The sequence below is a fragment of the Aulonocara sp. 'chitande type north' Nkhata Bay genome, linkage group LG15 (genome assembly GCF_057382095.1).
Source record: "Aulonocara sp. 'chitande type north' Nkhata Bay isolate Kocher_YH1m ecotype deep benthic linkage group LG15, A_spYH_male_GT1.1, whole genome shotgun sequence".
NCBI lineage: Eukaryota > Metazoa > Chordata > Actinopteri > Cichliformes > Cichlidae > Aulonocara > Aulonocara sp. 'chitande type north' Nkhata Bay.
In genome coordinates, this window is record NC_141358.1 from 22247265 (window position 1) to 22270599 (window position 23335).

The 23335-nt window shown below is 38.3% G+C and overlaps 1 protein-coding gene across 1 annotated transcript; it reads left to right on the plus strand.

Annotated features, from left to right (window-relative positions):
• Positions 1-619: 619 nt before the first annotated feature.
• Positions 620-23284, plus strand: slc30a2 (solute carrier family 30 member 2). Its single transcript, XM_086264956.1, has 8 exons — positions 620-1004; positions 10940-11151; positions 12002-12148; positions 13633-13786; positions 14134-14353; positions 14657-14762; positions 17436-17570; positions 17807-23284. Exons 1-8 carry the CDS (start codon positions 922-924, stop codon positions 17950-17952), a joined length of 1203 nt encoding a protein of 400 aa, XP_086121082.1. The 5' UTR covers positions 620-921; the 3' UTR covers positions 17953-23284.
• Positions 23285-23335: the final 51 nt, after the last annotated feature.

Genomic DNA, 23335 nt, shown 5'->3' on the forward strand with positions numbered 1-23335 from the left:
ATATTTTGCGAAAATGTTAATATGAAATCCTCCTGAGAACAGAGGGGGAAAGGATCTTTCAGTTTAACTTTTTAGGATTTGCGAGTTCACTACAGAGGACATGAATGAAAAGACTGGCGCCAAGACTAACTGAGATTTTATGTACAGGATATTAGTATATATGACTGTGTCCTTGTATTACTTTAGTCGTATGTTTTACTTATTTGTTTATCTATTTATTTATTTGTTCATCCATAGCTACATAATGATAATTTAGGTATAAGAGCTATTTTATTAATTGTTACCCATCTGTTTAGAGTTACGCCTAAAATGTCCTGTTTCCCTTTGTCTAACAACAAACACAGAAATTGCACAGAAATGTCCTTTGGCTTTCATATGTATAAATAAAGCTGTAATGAATGTAAAATGTGACGGTGGATCTGAAATATATATATATATATACATATATTTGCGTGGGGTTTTTTTTAAGCTGACGTTTTCTGCTAATTGACTTTCTTTCACGCTCGTCCCATTAGCATTCACCAATGATGTGCACCGGGTGATCAGTCAGGCTCTGCGCTGCAGGTATCTCTGCTGTCCAGTCACAGCAGCTGCAGTGATCAGCGCGCTGTGTGCCTCGTTACTGCCGCTGCAGCTCCACGTTCGAACCTGCAACTCAGACCAAATTAAAACCTCCCTCAGAAAAAGCCGCATGTGGTTTCCTCCTCCTGCCTCTCAGCACTGCAATGAAGGAATTTCCTCGTTTGTACTGAAGTCTCTGCGCTCACAGAAATGAGGTCTCGGCCTGAGTTTTCCCCGCGCTAACTACACAACAGGAAGACCGGAGCGGTCGATTCTCACCTGCATCATCTTCACCTTAGAAAAAAAAAGTCGTACTTTTTTGCCTCTCGGACAGGACACCAACTGACTGCTGGCTGCAAAATGGATAATAATGCTGGAAATTCGGAAAAATCTCACCTCATAGACGAGAAGAATGCCAAGACATATTCACTAAAACTGCAAAGGTGGGGAAATGCTTTGCTTCGTATCACTGCAGCCGCATGAAGAATAATACCACATGTAGGACGAAGTTATGTGAACACATTTAGTCATTTTGGGGCATAAACTGTGTATAAAATGTGTGTGTGTGTGGGGGGGGCGCGACAACAATTCTTTGTTTGCTGACACTTAAAGAAAAATGCAAGTAAGCAGATTTTGTTAAGGACATCAACATTTTTAATAGAAAACTCAAAATATTATTTTTTAAATTATAATTTTAAGATAGATGCAGGAAGAATCCACTATTGTTGCACATTATCTTATAAACGTGCGTAATGAAGGCGCACCGAGAGTGGTTGTTATAGTGCACGTTGAGCAGGCTTTGGCTCTCACGGGTTGTTTTATGTGAATGAACAAATTCATTTCCATGCTTGGCTTGTTTCTGGACAGCCTGTGACAAATGGCCCCGGGGCCAGTTCACTGAGCAATGCTAAAAACTCATCATCTGTCATTAGCAGAGGCTCCAGCCTGCAATCACAGAGGGTACACACACACACACACACACACACACACACACACACACACACACACACACACACACACACACACACACACACACACACACACACACACACACACACACACACACAATCCATAGGTGCTTAAACCTGCTGATACAAAAAATACACAGCAGAGAATATTACTAAAAAGCATACACAAAGCTGGTTCGAATTTTTAATTCTAGGATAGGATAATAAAAATATTAAAACATAGTTGGAATGCGCTCCTTTTCTGGCGTATTTAACAAATAGCTCCCACATTATAGAAATAAGTTGTATAGGATTTTAAAGAGGCCCACGTGTAAAAACACCACTTTTAATAATTTAATTTAAAAAACCACCGAGTTTAAAATATAGATGGCGGAGCAAATGAAAGAAAAAAAAGACGATTTTATGCGCACAGTCAAAGCTGATGCAAACATGTGCATCAGCTTTGTTTGCTCAACATCCAGCCGGCTGCTGCAGAAACACACCTGGTGATTTTTCAACGCGCTGCAGAAAAAAACAGGTGGAGACGCTCTCTCGCTTTAATATGAAATACGTGAGGAAAATCAAATGCAATCGCCCACTCAGCCATTAATCATAATCCTGCCGAATTATCTGTTATTTTCAGCCTTCAGAGGCCCTCATGATGCACGTTTCCACCTCTTTGATCAACTGTTTTTAAGTCAGTGAAGCTGGTGGAAGTGAATCGATGCCTTTGATTTCACGCTTTAAAACTGGCTGTTTTATTTATTTATTTTTTAAAAGATAATTTCCAGATACAACACGATTAAAAAGAGATAAGGTGGCAGAAACTTTACGCGTTATAAAGCAGGAGAAGAAAAAGGGAAGCTCCACCGGGTGGGAAACACGTGTTTTACAGGGTTAGTTACTTGCAAATATTAGTGCGAACTTGCAGGGCCTTTGTATTGTATTTATTTATGTATTTTGAATCAATCAAATAAAAAAGCACATTGCTCTAACATGATTTTGTAGAAATAAGTGAAATAGGCCTACTGATCATTTGGGATTCAAAGAAGTGTTCAGAAACACAGACAGATGTGCATATGGCGCTACATTTGGGATTTCATGCACCATTTGCGCCGTTCTTGTGCAAGTGCACGCATGTGTTTACAGTGTCACCTTTAGCATTTTCCTCCCCAGCTGGCAGTAAAGTGACCTTTATTGTTCACAAATGTTTCTACAGTATTTTTGATGTATTTTAGAATCAGCAGAACTCGTAATCAAAAACACAGGAATAGATGTAAACATTAGCATTAAAGTTAATAAAATAAATACGAGCATCCAAGGATTCCAAAGTCAGACTTACTCAGTCTATCACTTAGAATTCATTTAATTTCCACCGCCAAATATCACCGGAGGGCTCAACCCGAAGTTCTGTTTTATCAGCTTGAATCTGCTGTTTTGTTTTTCAAGTATAGTAAAAACGAAAATGATAAGAAAAGAGCTTGCATAAGTTTGGAACAATGATTGCTAATCCATTTATAAAATGTCAGAAAATAGAGTAAAAGATCATTACAAATCAATTTAACATGGATGAGTAACAAATACAAAAGTGATTGGATGATTAATTAGTAAGTTGAGATAAAAAAAAAACCTCAAAGTATTTGTTTGTAAGTGCCTGACTGTTTGAGGAGGAAAGAAGGGATGCGCGAACTGATCCTTACCCAGGTACCTCTAATGAGGTTAATCCGTCCATGTAATTCACTTTTAAAGTGTTTGCAACATCTAACTGATGGCTATGCTGATGATGTTTAAACTTTGCTTTGTGGACCACTTACAAGCTTTAGCCATGAGTCTGAGGTTACCAGGGTTAAAAAGAAATACAAAAAATCTTTCACTCCGTTTAGTGATCAGTAACTACTCTGATGACCAATTGATGGTGCTGTGGATTCAGTAAGGCTGTTTCCATCTTCCTGCAGATTTGTTAAATGTTTGTCATTAATCAGAGTAAATGTGCAAAATAAATTCTGACCATTAAAATACATTTTTAGTCAAAGCCAAAATCAGGAGATTAAAACCTTTGATATTAAAGGCACAGCAGTTCTTGTTCTTGTTCTTGTTTTTCAGTCAAATGTCAGTAAGTCATTCAGCACCAAGCAGGAGTAGTTATAGCTAAAAGGCATCTACAGTACTGCTTTAAATGTGCTGTATTCATTGGAGGCAGGCCTGTGATTCTTTGGTTTCCACGCACGAAACATAAGCAATAGGTGTATGTGTATTCTTTTTTAAATTAGGCATCTCTGGATACACCGAGTTCAGCTATTATGTCAAAATATTAGGTTGATTATCTCAAAGTTTGAACTAATTCAAATTTCTGAGAAAATCACTCAAAACTTAAAATTAAGTAAGTATTTATTTATTTATTTATGTGGCAGGAACAAGCTGTCATACATATCTCAACAATTTTTCAATCTCCCAGAACTCAAAAGTCCCATTTTTGAAGAGTGAACCATTGACCACCAGAGGGAGATGCATTGAAACTGGGGTATTTAAGTATTTAATGTACACTAGTGGTTACTTAATGTTTTCTGGCATGCCCAGAAAACAAAAAAGAAGGCAAAAGGTCCACACCCCAGAAAACTTGAATTTGAAAAAAATAAATAATAGTCAGCACATTTAATTTCAGAAAAACCAGATCTATTTAACTTTAGTCCACTGCATATTTTCCTTGATTGGTCAGACTCCACCTGTATCAGCTCCCACAGTTTAAAAACCACTGATGTAAGCAAATAATTCCTATTCCTGGTATTTCAGTGGGAGGTCCCAAGGCTGAGGCACATCAAGTGGTTGTCATTTTAATGGATGCGACCATATTGGATTTTATTGAGAGTTTGAAAACAAATTCTGTTAATATACATTTTAATATACAACATAATAGGCGTGTCACTAGGGATTTAATCTAATCCATGAGAATAAATATTACAGATTGAAGACCAGTGATGAAAAGGAAATGTGACTTCGGTCTGCAATGTGATGTGAAATCATCGTAAACTGTAAACATGACTTATGGTGCACTGATGTGGACCTTTCTTCTCTCTGGGGAAAAACAAAGGCAAATCTCATGGGTCGTTCACAAACATTTAAAAATAAATGTTTTTGTTTACATAAAAAAGCCGGATCATCTGGATAAAACCAGGGCCTTTTATTAAGGTTAAAAACATGGACTGTTGACCAAGATCTCACCAAGTGTAAAGCTTTCAAAACCTCTAATTAAAATATTAGAAACAAATGTAGCATCTGTATAAAACACAAATTTACAACACTGTAATGTTTGTGTTTGTGTGTGTGTATATATATACACACACACAAACACAAACATATATATAGACACTGCCTATTTACTAAAGCCTGCACATCACAAGTGATAAAACAAAAAGATGAGGATATAATAAGATGATAATCACTTTCATTCTGTACTCCACTGATTTGTCTGCTGAAATATTAATATGCATATCTGTAAAAATAAAACACTGCTCAGTAGTTTTTCGCTGCAGAGATTCTTCTGTCTGTTAACAAAAGTGCTGCGGGATGTTCTGATACAGCAGATTGCAGTTGTAATTAAATGCTTATGATTTTGTTTTTTTCCCCCGCTGGACTTCCAAGATCTCATTTCATTTCACAGATCACTGACTTTTCCCCGAGGAGTCTCTCTCTCTGTTTGTGCTGCCGGTGCTGGGCAACAATAAACGCTGCTTACCTGCCCTGTGGGGTATTGACAAAGACATGAAATCTACTTTGAAAAGAAAATCTAATGTTAATAATCTTAAGGAGACTCCTTGGGTCTGCCATATCGTCAATTTGTAAGGGTGGCAGTGAAAAAAGTACTTGAGGATGACTGCCAGAGGAATATGAGCCATGTATCATTAATAATTACTAGTTTTTTTTTTATTATATTTGGAGTGCAGAAGCAGGTTTTTTGGCAGTTTATAGTACCATCTCATTCTTGTGCTTATGTTAGTTGTATTTAAATGAAAAATAATCATTGATGCCAGACACCAAAAGTGAGGCGGGGTCAGCAGAGGGCTGTAAATCCCTAAATACAGACCACTGAGTGAATTATCCCACTCAGGGAACGTCTCAGTGACGACACTTTTGATTGTTTCGATGAATATTTTGGTCATTGTGTTATTTTTCCCCCCCTGCAGAGTCAACACGAGGAGCAATCTCTCCTACTGAAAACGCTCAGACACAGTTATGTTTGACCTGCGATCGTCTGACTTAAACCAAAGGACTTAAAAACATTAAGACTATTAGCACTAAACGCTGAAAGCAAAAACTAAAATGCACCAATAAATTTTTTTGTTGTTTGTACAACTTTTGTTCTTTTTAAGGTCTGTAGTGTTACACATAAAATGCATGAACAGGAAAATACACATTACAAACAAACATAAAAGCTTTTTCTTCAAATTTGTTTTTATTTCTTAAAAGAATTGAAGCCCAGTCACCACCAGGGTCAAAACATCGTCACCACTTTGAAATAAATAGACTGCAAAAAACACATAATTGTAAACTTGTATTTGCATTTCAAATATCATTTTAAACACACTTTTTTCAATTCTCTGGGGGTGTTTTTTGCAGGTAATATTACAGTCACAATATGTCCACCTAATTAATGGATTTGACTATTTGACTTGACAAATTAGTGCTGAATGCTACTGAGCCAGTTTAAGGCACAGCTGCGGTATTACTGCGGTTGGCTGGGAGTGTTTTCAGTGTTTAAAGCCAAGGAGCCACTTGATTAAGGAGTGCTGACCAACAACCATATAGTTTCCAAAAGAACAGTGCAATTTACTACCAAGATCAAATAAAATAAGCAGTAACTTCATGAGGTATTCATTTGCACCAGGATTTTTGGATGAGAAAGTAAGAAAGTGCAAACAAAAACATTTCACCCTTAATAAATGTAAAACCACCATTAAGTCCACCTTTAGTCAAATCAGCTTTATTTGTATAGCATGTTTAAAAGACATCAGGTGTTGAACAAGTGCTGAACATAAGGATAATGTAGGCAAAATAAACAGAACAGATTAAAATAAATGGAGTAATAAGATGACAAGAAATCCATATACAGTGGGGCAAAAAAGTATTTAGTCAGCCACCGATTGTGCAAGTTCCCCCACCTAAAATGATGACAGAGGTCAGTAATTTGCACCAGAGGTACACTTCAACTGTGAGAGACAGAATGTGAAAAAAAAAAATCCATGAATCCACATGGTAGGATTTGTAAAGAATTTATTCGTAAATCAGGGTGGAAAATAAGTATTTGGTCAATAACAAAAATACAACTCAATACTTTGTAACATAACCTTTGTTGGCAATAACAGAGGTCAAACGTTTACTATCGGTCTTTACCAGGTTTGCACACACAGTAGCTGGTATTTTGGCCCATTCCTCCATGCAGATCTTCTCGAGAGCAGTGATGTTTTGGGGCTGTCGCCGAGCAACACGGACTTTCAACTCCCGCCACAGATTTTCTATGGGGTTGAGGTCTGGAGACTGGCTAGGCCACTCCAGGACTTTCAAATGCTCCTTACAGAGCCACTCCTTTGTTGCCCGGGCGGTGTGTTTTGGATCATTGTCATGTTGGAAGACCCAGCCTCGTTTCATCTTCAAAGTTCTCACTGATGGAAGGAGGTTTTGGCTCAAAATCTCACGATACATGGCCCCATTCATTCTGTCCTTAACACGGATCAGTCGTCCTGTCCCCTTGGCAGAAAAACAGCCCCATAGCATGATGTTTCCACCCCCATGCTTCACAGTAGGTATGGTGTTCTTGGGATGCAACTCAGTATTCTTCTTCCTCCAAACACGACGAGTTGAGTTTATACCAAAAAGTTCTACTTTGGTTTCATCTGACCACATGACATTCTCCCAATCCTCTGCTGTATCATCCATGTGCTCTCTGGCAAACTTCAGACGGGCCTGGACATGCACTGGCTTCAGCAGCGGAACACGTCTGGCACTGCGGGATTTGATTCCCTGCCGTTGTAGTGTGTTACTGATGGTGACCTTTGTTACTTTGGACCCAGCTCTCTGCAGGTCATTCCCCAGGTCCCCCCGTGTGGTTCTGGGATCTTTGCTCACCGTTCTCATGATCATTTTGACCCCACGGGATGAGATCTTGTGTGGAGCCCCAGATCGAGGGAGATTATCAGTGGTCTTGTATGTCTTCCATTTTCTGATGATTGCTCCCACAGTTGATTTTTTCACACCAAGCTGCTTGCCTATTGTAGATTCACTCTTCCCAGTCTGGTGCAGGTCTACAATACTTTTCCTGGTGTCCTTCGAAAGCTCTTTGGTCTTGGCCATGGCGGAGTTTGGAGTCTGACTGTTTGAGGCTGTGGACAGGTGTCTTTTATACAGATGATGAGTTCAAACAGGTGCCATTCATACAGGTAACGAGTGGGGGACAGAAAAGCTTCTTACAGAAGACGTTACAGGTCTGTGAGAGCCAGAGATTTTCCTTGTTTGAGGTGACCAAATACTTATTTTCCACCCTAATTTACGAATAAATTCTTTACAAATCCTACCATGTGAATTCATGGATTTTGTTTTCACATTCTGTCTCTCACAGTTGAAGTGTACCTCTGGTGCAAATTACTGACCTCTGTCATCATTTTAAGTGGGGGAACTTGCACAATCGGTGGCTGACTAAATACTTTTTTGCCCCACTGTATATGTACACACACCTATATACAAATGCATATACTAGCATATATGTACACATGTATACACCAACATTCACTGTTGTTCAGTTTACCTTCAGAAAGAGATTAAAAAAAATCTTGTTATGTTTGAATTTGGCAGAAGGGTTACAGATGTTAATGGCACAGATGTTTGCTTAACAGGCGCCCCCCCCCCCCCCCCCCCCGCCCCCCCTGACAATGTTGCGCTGCAGGCCACACAGTGTGTTTAATGTCTGAGGATATTTTGCATGAATCTTTTGAACAGGATATTTTTTTTCTGCACACTCTGGAATTTATCATCACCCCAAGGTTTCATTGTGTGTGTGTGTGTGTGTGTGTGTGTGTGTGTGTGTGTGTGGTTTTCTCTCGTGTCCCGGTGGTATAATTGAACAGAATCTGTTTTCCGCCTGGCTGCTTCTTTTGAGGTTGGACATCTTCGAAGACGAGTGTGTGTGTGATAATCGTACAGCGCTCGCAATCTCCTGTGTGAAGAGTGTGACATTAAAGTGTGTGTCTGGTTATCTCAAGTGAGGCCAAATTAGCTTTTTTCCACCTCATTAGTCACATCATCGAATCCTCCCCCACGCATGATAAGAACAGCAACCTGTGTGTGTGTGTGTGTGTAAGAGAGAGAGACAAAGATAGAAAATAAATGGAAAGGTCAGCATTTTCTTTTATTCTCAGCAGTAATCCAGTCGGGTCTGCATCTTGCTAGGGTTCAAGTATACATAGATCTGTAATGTCCCGATTGAACACTGAAAAATTGACTTTCAAATGAAAAGCATCTTATTGTAGATGGGCAAGATGGTGTTAAATGAAAAGATTCTGTATTTATGTGCAAAATGAACAGAATGGCAACTATTAAATGATTACAGTATTATTTATTTTACCACTGCTACTGTTTTAATTTACTAAATTACCAAATAAACAGGCCAGATTATTAGGTATTAGGTCAACTCAGCAACCTTTAGACCCAGAACCTTGTTCCATCTGTGCTATAAGAATTAAGGCAGTTCTGAAGACAAAAGATTGTCCAGTGTACACATGTTTTTGTATTCTAATCAACTTCCTTCAGATTCCTTTGGAATTACCTGGTACTGGGTTTGAATGGTTGTCTGTTGTCTCTGTGAATCTCTGTGGTTGATGGGTGACCAGTACTGGGTACATCCTTCTTCTTGCCAAACAACAGGTATAGTCTCCAAACCTTGGCAGTCCTAATAGGATTAATGGTAAATAAAATAGATGGATGGAGTATTAAAAAAACATTTATCTATTTGTTGTTATATGTTTGATGTTTGGGCAGTGTCTGGCTTCAAGTTTACAGTCTGATTTATTATACACAAGAAGCACTAATTTTATAATTTGCTTGTCAAAGGATTGTTACACTTTCTTAAGGTTTTTGTTGTTGTTTGCTGTTTGTTTATTCGTTGTTGTTGTTTGCTTGTTTTACAACATTTTGGATAGATATGACTTTCATTCACAAATTTGTTGTCAATTAAAACACTGCTGTAACCTGGATGAATAGAAAACAACACAACGCACAAGACCTAAGATGGAGCGCTTATGAGTTATTAAAACTCAGGAGCAGTCGTGACGTGAAGTTCTGGACTGTAAAACAGGGCAGTCTGTTCACCCTCCTTCACTGTCAACATGAATCGATTTTAATGGGTTCTTCATCGAACGAAACGGCACACCATTCTTTCACTTAAGTGAACACTGACTGCGATGCACTCTGTCAGGTTTCCACTTTGTAAACCATGGGGACTCTATCAAAAGATGATCTGCTGCGCTGTAACATCAGCTAAAAAAACCCACCTCAGCTGTGCTGCTGTTACAAGGATGGACAAAAAGCCGGCCTCCATGAGATCGGACAGGGGGTTTTACTAAGGCTGAAATTACATTGTTTTAACAGACATGTCGGTCAGAAGATACAAAAATAATTTTTTTTCTTAATAAGTAGATTTATCTTTAAATGCACCCATCACACTGCAGACTAGCTCACATCTTCAGATATAATGTTTTCTGTCTGAACAGCCAAGCATGATTTATAATATTTATACTGTATATAGTGCTTTTCTATTTGCACTGACCTCATTTAACAATGCATTAAAACTGAGCTTTGGAGCACATCTTATCTACCTCTCATTTATGATCAGTGTAGAATTACCAGTTAACCCAGCATGCTTGTCAGTTAGGGTTTGAACTGGGAACTGTCTCTGTGACAACACTCATATTTATTATTTTATATTTATTATTTATTTAATAGTCCAAGTAACTCACATCATTATGCAGAAAAAGGTGAGATGTAAACATGCCAAAATTGCTAATTTCCTTCTTTCCCAGGGAAGGTCACATAAAAGCTTTACAATAAACAAATGCGTAAAAATATATAACAAATGAAACATCAAAAACCACAGCGAACAACTCTGTTCATTCATTACCTGAAAAAAATCAAACATTACAGCTGATACAGGTGATGTAACCAAGTATGTTTAAATGTGGTACTGAAAGCTAGAGCAACAGCACAATACTGCAGGTGTAAGATTATAATGGCAGCCCTGTGCATCATAGGTAGGTTCTTCAGGAGGAACAGCTTGAGGGTCACATTGTTTGATCAGCAGCAGCTAAGTGATAATAGCATCCTTCATGGCAAGCTCACTCATTCAAGCTGTGAAAATATACTACTGTTTATTTTCTGCCCCCCTGCAGCTCCTTTCCAGACTCCAAAGAACATTATTCAGACTTCCCTTTAAAGAATGGAGGCATGTCGGGCGCCATCGAGCTGAAACGACCCGTCGGCACTCACTGCCACGGCCCCAAAGCGTCGGCATGCGAGGAGAGCGTGGACAAGCTGCTGGCCAAGAAGAAACTCTACATCGCTTCAGCAGTCTGCCTCGTCTTCATGATTGGCGAGGTCATAGGTGAGAAGCACCAAGAAAAGAAATGAATGAGAAAAGAAAGCAGCTTGAATGGTGACCTAATTTGTTATGTGCCTTCTCAACCATTTGGACATAAATAAACTTCCCTATATTCACACACCAGAAAGTGTGGAGATTTGTGTGGGACACAATACTTATGACAAGAAGATGGTTATAAGCACTTATTAAGCATAGGAAGCTATTACATTTGACCAAATGATCACTTTTGACAGGAGCAAAAAAATCATGCAGACAAGTGTTCATGCAGACGTTAGTATCATTATAAGCATCATAGCAAGAAATGCTTCAGTGGTGAACTATTGAGGAACTCCTTTATTTCCCTGTAAAAGTGTAGGTTCATTTTTCTTTTTATAGTGTAACTTTTTTACTGTTAAGAGAATAAAATGGTGGCTGACATTCACTGGCTGGTTGCACGGATATTTAAAATGATCTAAAAGAATAAAATCGCTCTTTTACCTGAGGCAACTGAGGCTTTAAATCACATGTTTAATATACCTCTGAGTGTCTAAGATGGGTGTATTTAAAAGCTATTAAAAGAGATGTTATTACCCAGCAGGTACTTTCACAGTTGGCGAGCTACGACACACTTTTTAATAAAAATCTTTTTTATTAGCTAAATGTGAATGAAAATAAACACAGCTTCACACTTTCTGTTTGCTCTGTTCTGTTTGGATATCGTATTCAACATTTATGTACATACCACAAAAAAAAAAGTGACATGAGTTGGATTATGTGTCTTTCCTTATCTCTAAGCAGACTATTATAAACGCAGTCTCGTGGCTCATATACATTATCATTTGTGCCCAGTGTCATTTTTCCTCCTGATTTACAGGAGGCTACCTGGCCCACAGCCTGGCCATCATGACTGATGCGGCCCACCTTCTGACAGACTTTGGCAGCATGATGGTGAGCCTGTTCTCCCTGTGGATCTCCTCCAGACCGCCCACCAAAACCATGAACTTTGGTTGGCACAGATCAGGTGAGAATAATAAGAATTCAGCTTCAGCTTCATGTCGACTGGATGCTGGAGACAAACATTTCGTATATGCATTATATTGCTGGTCATTTGTAGGAGTTCCTGGGCCTGAGTTATTTTGTGTAGATTTTCCTTTATTTTGTCCATGTAAACTGCACATGGGCAAAATAAACTCTACATGGCCTCAACTTGCTTGAGTCACTAGATGTATTGTGGCTATTCTGATTGCACACCCTGGTGTATCCCTGTGTAAAGGTTGGGGCAGGTAATGTCAGCCTGGATTGATGATCTCACTTTTTAAGAAAAGGAACTAGAGGCTGTTTTCTATCTTCAAGTGATCGCTCTCATCAGCCTGCCTGAAAACATCTACACCAAGATACAGGAGAGAATAATCTAAACAGTATAAACTTTGGATTCAGGAGGAATGATGTGGCCTTCCTTCAGTTTTGATGTGTTTTGTGAAGAAGGCATTTAAACATGTCCCTCTGGTTCTCCAAGAGTCCAGTGGTGCTGCAGTTTGGTAAAGGGTTGCTCTTTGTTACCAACTTTGTTCATAATTCTTATCAACGGGATTTCTAGTTGCAGTCAGTCTGCTGCTTCTCCTCCTTGAAAGGAGACAATTAAGGTGGTTTGGCTATCTGAGTAACACACCTACCACCTCCTAGCTGAAATGTTTCTGGCATAGTATGGGATGAGGACCTGGAGTAGACCCAGGATACGCTGCAGAAATCATGTCTCTCGGCTGGCTTGGGAACACTTTAGTGTCACAAGAGCTGGAAGCTGTGGTTGTAGAGAGGGAGGCCTGATCATTTCTGTAAAGACTGCTAGTATCATGACACAGTCCTATGCAGGTGGCAGAAAATGGATAGATCGATTTTCTGCTAACCTTCTCCTGGGAGCATTTTTATACTAAGAAAAAATACTGTCTTCATCCTTTTTTTATTTAAATGATTTGTCCTATATATCAGGTGCATGATGTTCACGTGGTGGCTTACACAAGGAGAAATTATATAGACAGATTCCAGATACAGATTATAGCGAGCGCAGTGTTTAGCCTCAACCCTTGGAAAAACAAACACCTATTAAGACAGACTTGGCATCTATGAAATCATCCATTAGTTATGAATTCCTGTTTTAAAGCCTTGATCTGAAATCTTTTTGCTATTTTGAGACCACTTGTTTTGAGCAAGTAATGACTCTGACTGAAGTACAGCGGGAGGCTCATATGGTGTAGAGTTTAAGTGTAGCCTGCTATATTGACCATCATTTACAAGATGAACATTAACTTGCATTTACTAAGACAGGGAACTGGTGATTGAGGCCATCAACGTATTAGTAAAGTCAGTTTAGTTTAAGCTCAGAAGAAGCAGTTTAATTTTAAAAGTATATGGTCAGCAGCATACAGTAGATGTGCCTCCTTATTATCTGTGATGAACTGCATGACTACAATAAAGTAATAAAGGTTCATGATTTTCTTCTTCTTCCAGAGATCCTCGGGGCATTCATTTCCGTCATGTCCATCTGGATCGTCACTGGAGCTCTGGTCTACTTGGCCATTGAGAGGATCGTACGTAACGACTATGAGATTGATGGACACGTCATGCTGGTCACCTCTGGCTGTGCTGTCATCGTCAATATTGTGTGAGTGCTTCACACCTTTAAAAGTATATTAACGCTTGTAAAAACTTTGCTCTCAATGTATGCTGCTGCTATTGACACCATTACATAATATTACCATTACTTTTACTAATAATAAAAAAAATTACAAATATTTTACTAACAAAAACCATAGACAGTATTTAAAAGATGGCTGTAACCATGGCGACCTCACTCACATTTCCTCTACTGACATCTCGGTCTAATGAGACCAGATGCAAGAAGCAAAAGGGAGGATCTGATTGAGAAAAATGATGGACTGTTTCCTGAGTGCCATGAAGCAAGGCATGCGAATACAACTGATGACCCTTTGTCTCGTTTCCTTTCTCTAGCATGGCGTACATCCTCCACCATTCGACCACCTTCCACGCTCACGGCAGCGGTTACCACCAGATCGACGAGGATGGTCAGAGCCCCGTGGTTCATGGCCACTCGCACGCCCTCCTCGGCAGTCATGGTAACACAAGCGTCCGTGCTGCCTTCATCCACGTGGTGGGAGACCTGCTGCAGAGTGTCGGCGTCATGGTGGCGGCGACCATCATCTACTTCCGGGTCAGATAAACAGATATATTACATGATATAAAACAGAGTCATGTTAAAAGCACAAAGACATGCTTACAGGTACAAGCATATTTGTATTCTGAGCATTAGAGAATTATATTTGAATGTGTACAAAGAAACCATGTATGGTTTCTTATGTATTATGGATGAAAGATTCAAGCATTTCTGTTGTGTTGCAAGATGTTCTTGTTTTTGTGCCTGGAGCACTTTAGTGCCTCATGACTGTGGAAATCACCATCTGACGCCCTTTTCCTTGCTCTTTAAAGTGTCCTTAACCTCTTTTCTCTCTTTCAGCCCGAGTATAAAGTCGCAGACCCCATCTGCACGTTCCTATTTTCTGTCTTTGTTCTCTGCACCACTGTCACCATCCTCAGAGACGTCTTTAGGATACTCATGGAAGGTATTAAACAATCAACAGCTTCTTATGTTCGAAATACTTTTTCATATTTTAATAGTGGAATCATATACTGTACCTGATAGTTCCCATGAAGTATAAAGTATTTTTGTTATTATGCAAAAGGGGTACTTCACACCAGATTTACATATGTGTTTTTCCTCTTGCTTGTTGCGCCACTGATCTATCTACATACTGGGTTCTCCAGATAGAAATGCCTGTCTTTGAGTGCAGGAGGGAACTGACGTTGTGGGCTCAAAATGGAAAAACATGTATTTGAAAAACTCACAAACTCTTGTCAGAAATTATAATGCAGTTACTCAAAAAAACAAAACAAAAACCCATGTAATGATAACAAACCCTGTTGTAAGTCAATAAATTTGATATTTATTTATTTATTATAATTTAATTAAACACATTGAAGTTCAAAAATTTGATTCAAAGCATAAAATGTACAATTGCAACATAATATCTCCAGAAGTTCTTAAAATGGAATTATAACAAATCCAATCCAATAAGTCCAGTATGAAGTCAGGCCAGTTTTTGTGTCCTAAGGTTGTTGTCCTGAAAGAAAAACCTGCATCACACTGAAACTTCTTAAAAAGATCGTCCAGAAAAATACATTTTTCAATACTGTGATAAATGTTTAATGTGAAGATGCTTTCGATACAACGGGTTCATCTGTAGCTGGATTTGACATGAATGATTATTATTTCTTTTTCTTCTTTTATTGTGTTAAATCTGAGGTTTAAAATCTAGTTCACAATTTTCCTTACATGATTGTGGCATCAAGGGCAGATGTTATATAAGCTGTAGCTTCTGTCACACCCTTTCAGTTTGAAATCTAAATAAAGATAAAATAAGATGAAATAAAAATATAACTGTTATAGCGTCTCCTCCTCTAGGCTTGGCTTAGAGTGACTTAAATTTCTTCTTCATGTCTGTGCAGATGTTTGCATGCCTGCTTCATTTTTCTGCGAGTGAAGACTCAGCTGCAGAGACTTTGCATTACAATGCACCAAACATGGATGCCGTGGTTTCTCCAGCTGTTTGTGTTTGAAGCAGAGTATAATCGAGGCCTTACTGTGCAGAAGAAACTGTGCAACTGCCCGTAACAAGAAGCTCAGGCTAACAGCAGAATGTAATGATTAATGGCAGCTCCCTTGCTGTAATTTCAATTACATGCTTCTTTTGGTTAGCAATAGTTTAGTATGAAAAAAACAACAACACAGTTCCCGGTGAAACTGCTTAAAACTAAATTGGTGGATTTGATTTCATTTGTACATTTTTTTTTGGTAAATCTATCACAGTTGGTGGAAAAATACATTGTGCAGTTTTTCTAATTATATTTTTGTTGCCTTAAACACCACAAACTACCTTTGCTATATTCATGGGTACCCAGGTGCCCGATATCGCGAAAAGTAGATAAACAGGAATACGAGCCAAAGAAAAAAACACAAAAAAATCCAACAAACATAAATCTGATTTTTATTTCCTGACTCTTCAAGCTATAAATTCAGTGTCTCAGCTTGATATGAGATTGGAAAAGGGAGAAACCGCCAGCCTACCAATACCTATAAAGTTCAGTAACACTGCTGTTAAAGCCAGCAGCTTGTTTTAGGTCAACGCTCAGAAACAAGCATGCAGCTACCCTGCATCAGTTTATGCTGTTTATTAGAAAAAACTCTTTTGAGAAAGGTTGAATATTGCTTTAAATTAAGCTTATGTGATATTTCTGACCATGATGCCTGCAGCTAGGATCCAGCTGTCAGGCTTTGACCTGGTATGAAAAAGGTTAACATCATATGTTGCAAAGTCACGTAGAAGTGCAAAAAACAACATATTTGGAGCCTAACTGAAGTATTCATGGCTTCAGATATGTATGTCTCCAAGCTCCACATGGCATGTTTGTGTAAAACAGCAGAGAAACGCGTCTGTGGTTTTCCTAGCACAGAACAAAGAGGACAGATGGTCACATCCTGGGGATGCCCTGAGATATTAGATCACCCAAGTCTCTGCACGTCACTGAACTTTCACACGATGACCCAAAGTAGCTTTTGGGCATCTTTGAAACAGTTTGGTGTCAATGAGCAAAATGATAACGTGCATGAGAGCCATGTATCTGATGTAATACTGTATACATACATCAGAGTTTTAATACTTGTATTTATGATTAGTTTGCATTTATATTTCTTTTTGGGTTGAATTTACTTTTTTGTTTCCCTTTTAGGTTTGTCTGTTTATATAGTTTGAAATGTCTGTTAGTTTTAGTGTTTTTATAATCTTAACGTAGAAATATTTCCCAGATTTAAGATCTTCAGAATAGATATTGTAGTACACAAAACAAATTTTGAAGGCAGTCATGCAACTACCTTAGTCTCATGTGCAGGAATGCCTCCTACACATTGTCTCTATAGTTGTAGTGACTAGTTTTAATTAACTACTGTATAACTAGTCATGATTTTAGTCAAATTTGACTTCTTTTCCACCTGTAGATCAGTAAAATAAAATATATCACTGTGTGCTTATCAAGGAATAATATTGTTCTGTATACCAGGCCAAAATCAGCTCTACAAAGTCTCTGTGTATCTGAAGCAGACTGTTTGCATGTGAGCCACACATTCACAGACGTACTGTTAACTTGGTGTGTCTTAATTTTGATGGCCCGTTGTTTTTCAGGGTCCCCTAAAGGAATCGAGTTTAACTCGGTGAAGGAGGTGCTGCTGTCTGTGAAAGCTGTGAAGTCCATGCACTGCCTGCACCTCTGGGCTCTGACTCTGGGCCAGGCGCTGGTTTCTGTTCACCTGGCTGTAGGTAAAGTAACACACTGATCTACAGTGCATAGTACAGTGAGAGGCACAGGGAATTAAGGCTACTTTAACCCGACATTAAAAGCTCCACATGGCTGATGAGCATTAGCCGGCATATTCCGATATGGGAAGAGAAAACTGTGATACGAAATGTGGATTTCTGAGTTACACCCCTCACAGACCACAGTAGAGTAAACCACACTCACTCTGTTCATTTTTACCTTCTTGTTTCACCACCAGAGGAGGGCACTGACCAGCAGTCTGTGCTGCAGGAGGCCACTGACCTACTCCACACCAAGTTTGGTTTCTACAGCATCACCATCCAGGTAGAGCTCTACTCTGAAGACATGAGCTACTGCTCCCACTGCCAGGACCCCAGTGACTGATAAACAACCAGAGTGGACTGGACCCAGCAGGACATGGATGACTAAGACAGATTGTCATTCTCTCCTGGTGGTCTGGAGTCGTGAGGGATGTATTCACAGAGCAGCTTCCCTTCAAGGAAAGAATTTTTGGGTTGTTTTTGCCATTAAGTTTTAAAAGATTTGACAGTGAAATCATCCTTGTGCTGATAGTAGAGTCCTGATACCAAAGCTCCATGCTAACATGGAATATGCCAGTTCATTCAAAGTCCTTCAAAAAGGGGTGGCCTGCTTTATTTCCATCACAAACTGAGACAATTTCACAAGAATCATCAGGGTGAAGCTGTCCTTGGGGTTGCTGGTGCTAGCTTGTAAGGAAGTTTTCAAGAATAAAGGAAAGTAGGGCCCTGAAAAAAAAAACACATTTTACCAAAAATCTGACCTCTTCTAATTAATTTCCTCAACAAAACAAAGATCACATCACAATACTATTTATTTAAGGACCACTAATATCTTATTTTCAGTAATATGGTGCCAGTTCTGCTCTGTTCTACCTTGGTGCCTTTTAAGAATCAGCCCACTGGTTATCTGTAAAGTTACTGGCAGAAACTCGAGTACTTATCATGGAAATAACTTTATGTGGTAGTTCCTTCATAATGACAGATGTCCATCTTTGGGATAAGACATTTTGTGGTGTAGAGATGGTGCCCACTTTTGGTCACAAGTACCACTTTTTTGGTGGAAATGCCTGTGCACAAGCTCAAGGTTGAAAATAGATATAAGTGATGCATAGAAATGATCAATAATAGTAATTGTTCTCCATCAGACACCCTATTTTAAATTAAGAACAGTCATACCAGCTAAAATTCAGAAGTTATGAGTTATACTTTACCATAAATTCTGTATTAAAACACCTTAAAGACACAGTGACATTATTTATTGATGTCACTGTGTATTAAGTTTTTATTTGTTTCTTTTTTAAAAAACAAAAACAATTCTGTTTTACTTGCGCCTCAGCATGTTTCATTTCAGGCTTAATGTAAGTAAACAGAAAACACTGCCAAATAAATGAGCACATACAGTGATTATAGGCTTATAGCTATTCCTACAGTAAGGTAAATCCTTCCTTTGTGAATCTAATAATTAGCACAGTTTACAAAGTTAATATTATGTTGCATTACATAAGAAGTGTTACTCGATAATGAGACAATAGACGTTCAAAGAAAGTGTTTATTGAGGTCCTGACTTAAGAGAGGTGACGCTTCTTTGTTCCACTGAGTTCTGTACAACCAGAAGCCTCATTGAAACTCAAGGAGTCGCCCTCTGCTGGTCAGAAGGAAGGATGCCCATGTCAGACATTTGAACAACAAAGAAATAAATAAATCTGAGGAATTTTCTGAAAAAATTTTTTTCAGCCACTTCTTGATTAATGCAACTTTCTTACTCATTTTAAATGATAAAATGACTTTAAAAAATTAAGCCATTGTGGAGGGTGATGAATTGCACGTTTTTAATTTTGCAAGTATTTTTTTATAGTTGTCTTCTACAATTGAAAGGCAGTAATTGTAGTAAAATCCCTTCTTCTTTCAAAAAGATGCTGAATCACTCAAACACTTTAATTCAATCAACTGTGAAATTAGTGTAAGTTAAGTTCCACAAAACAGGAACAGTCTCCTCAAAGTCTTCTTCAAATTGCTAAAAAAAATAATAATTAAAAACACTTTTAAAGCACCACAGGAGATTGATTTTGCTGACGTGATTAAAGGCATCTGTGCAGATGTTTGTCCAAAGTAATTTTCAGTTTATCTTCTGGGCTATTAATTAAATGTTTCCAATTAATTTATGAACATCAGCTTTACTCTGTAACAAGAACATAAGGTAATAAATAAGAGGCATAAGCTATATCATCTGCTGCAGATGTTAATATGGAGCACCTGATGAAACTCTACTACAGACACATTTGTTGTATCAGCTCTACCAGACCCACTATAGTGTAGTCATCTCTATGCAAGGCTTGCAAGCATAACATATTTTTAGTGCTAAAGTGTTAAAAAGCTCACTGATGATTGATTTCTGACATTTCTTTGTGCATGTTTCAAGTACCTGTAACATGCTGTCTTATGAGTAAGAATAAGAATGACTCTTTAAAAATCTTTTAATTTTGTCTGTACTCTTGGTCACCAAAGACCACATTGTGCTGTGACTAAAGACCACAGGGACGTCATGAGACACAAACAGGAAAGGACATAACAATTAAATTGTTAAAGAACAATGTTCATCCTTAAAAGGAAATGTTGGAGGCATGTGGCACTAAATGTGTCACATGCAAAATGTGTGCAGCTCTTCAGTAATAAACTCACATATAAGTTCACACTTTTGTTTTCACTTTAGAAAATACATAAAGACGTATTCATGTTTCTACCAAACAAAGGGAAACGTGTTCCTTCTCATGATTGATAAGCACTTTGACAACAAAGAGTTTCAGAATCACGATTAGCTTTCCAAAGCGACCTTTAAAAACAGACACGATCAAATCTGTGTTGCATGTGTAGCTCAGAGCTGTTTATATAATGGTGGGCAGAGTATCGATATGGATTGAGCAGAAGGAAAATGAACGGAAAGTGTCAGACTGAAAAAGCATTCACCTACCTCCACTGTCAGATCTGAGTGGACATTTGGGTCTGAGGGCAAAAATGATTTAGTTCTGGAGCCAGACGATTAGTTTCAGCTGCTGTCATCTATCTCTCTCTCATTCTTCCTGCAGACATCCATCTACTGTATGTTTCTCCATTTCCTGGGCTTTCATCAATCCATCTGCTCTCCATCCATTCATGTTTTGCAAGTCATGAAGCATCAGCTTCCTCTTACCTTTTTATAGACTGGGGCTGGGCTATGACTTTATGCATATCTGACACAAATCTGTTATATTTTTGTTTTGCTTTGTTTTTGACCACAGAAGAAGGCAATGCTTATTTTTTGTACTGGGATCCAACCAATCCCAAAGAGCTAGGAGAAATTCAAAAGGCATTCCAAATAAGAGACTGGGCCTAGAGACCTAAACATTTTGTTAACTTTCACCAGAATTGTAGACAGATTACTGAACATAGACCAAGAAGCCCAAGAGATTAGTCCAGGGTCCAGTTTGTTTAAAGTGACTGTCAGTCAGTCTACTACAGAGAAACACATAAATATGAAGACAAGAAAAACTATATGAACACAAGTAATGGGACACCTACACACCACACCTACAGGAGCTGCGCCACTTGCAGCTGATCATATAATTTCTAGGAGGGAGAAATTTCATGAAATACCTTGTTGCTGTGGATCCTATCACTGTACTGTGTTCAGATTCATTGGGCTCTTTAAAGTGACCCATTCTTTCACAAATGTTTACAAAGGCAGGTCGCATGGCTAGATGCTTAATGTGATAAGCTTATGGCAATAGGACTGAAAACACCTCTATTTAAAGATTAAGAGGTGTGGTCCAGTACATTTACTCATATAGTGTAGTGTTCATATACTGTACTTTAACTAAAAACAATCACAGAATGAATGCAGAGGACCCCCCCTCCACCCCACCCCCACTAAATTTACATCAATCTGGCCAACAGTTTGTTTTGTTTGTGTTCAAAATCATGATGTAGCTGTTGGGGTGCTTAGAGGACAAGAACAAGCTAGCAAGCAGAAAGTTTGGGCTGATGATAGTTTTAAGAATGGGCTGTAATCACATTGTCCACTGGGGACCATGAATAGCCACAGGAAGTTTCACACCAATCTTTTCAAAAGTTATAATTTGGCCTAAAGGGTCACAAAAAGACAAACTGGATAATTTATAAAGAAAAATGTAAAGATACCTCCTCTGGGGAGCAGGAATGGGGACATTTTCATAGCAAGCTCTCCATTAAATTGGTTTGTACTAGTTCATTTTGCACAGTGCAGAAAATCTGAGCTGGTGATGGCACTGGGAGAAGGGGTAATGCAATCATCACAATCAAAGTTTAACTGAGACATCCTCTGGGGACCATGAATATCCACAGCACGCTTCACAGAGAGGTCATTAGTTACACTGAAGATGGCACTTAGAACCGAGCACTTAGACTTACAATTACATATATTTACATAAAAAATACACAGCATTTTAATGGAAAATGTCCACTATTTTAATGTATCCATTGCTTTTGGTGTGATTTACGTGTAAATTCACGATAATTTTTCTTTTTTTCTATTAGATCTAATCCTCTGGGGACAATGAATATGTAAATTAAGTCTTAGAGCAACATGATTATGGTGATTATCTATTAAGTGCCTCCCTCCTTTGGCATGAGAGGTTAAGCTATTTTATGACCAAACCGGAAATTTTAGAGGGCATCACCTTGGGACTTGGTCTCTGGTTGTTTCATTTCATTTTGAGGTGATGGTGGAGCTGGGTATCTTCAACATTATAAAAATTCACTGTCTTAGATCCGCAAACACCCACAGCATGTTTTATGGAGATTTCAGATTTAGTTTGTATTTTCTTTCAGGTTGAGAAAATATAATAATAAAAAAAAGCTATTTTACACCCATAAAAAAGCCAATGAGTCCGCCAACATGCCTGTAATGCTTCCCAGCTGCTATCAAGTGTTACTGTTGACTGTTGCTTTAAATTAAAGGACAATTATGCATTGAAATTGCCGAATTCACGTCCATTCTGATCCAAGAGCTTGCATGGTTGTTAGCTGTTATTCAATATCATGTACTGTAAGTAGCTTCTTGTTCAACTGCCAGTCAGAATATGTAGACGCACCATGTGGAGGTTCAATCAAAGAATAAAATCTTCTTTAAAATTCTATATTTTCACCAATTTTTAGAGATCCTATATATTTTTTTCCTTTTAGAAATTATAAAATGAGAATATATAAAGGACCCAACACCTACAGATTTTAGGTTAAAACCAAGTAAATATAATAAAGACCAATGCATTTTACTGCACTGGTTTTGATATACATGCAGTTCTCCTATACGGGCTCTACTGTTACAATTGAAGCTTTATAAAGTTTATTTCATTCCAAGAAAAAATAAAATAAAGGAAAAACATTTCCTGTTTGTTCACTCTGAACATCTAATGTCTGAGAATGCTCTGTTATTGTGCCGTTGCCATTTGTGACAATTAGAATTTGTGTAACTGTTGTAAATATGTCAAATAATGTGATTTTGTGTGTACATGTGTAAATACATTTATCTTCCATGTACAAAAAGTGGTTCCCAAAAAGTCCTATTTGTCTGTGTTGTGATGTCACATACGATCCACTTGTCACATGTGTGATGTTTGATATTTCATTTTTATGTGTGGCAACAGTTTTTGTAAAGTGAAATAAAAGACTGCTGATGATGGAAAGAAGCTGGATTATTTTAGTTTAAAAGTTTA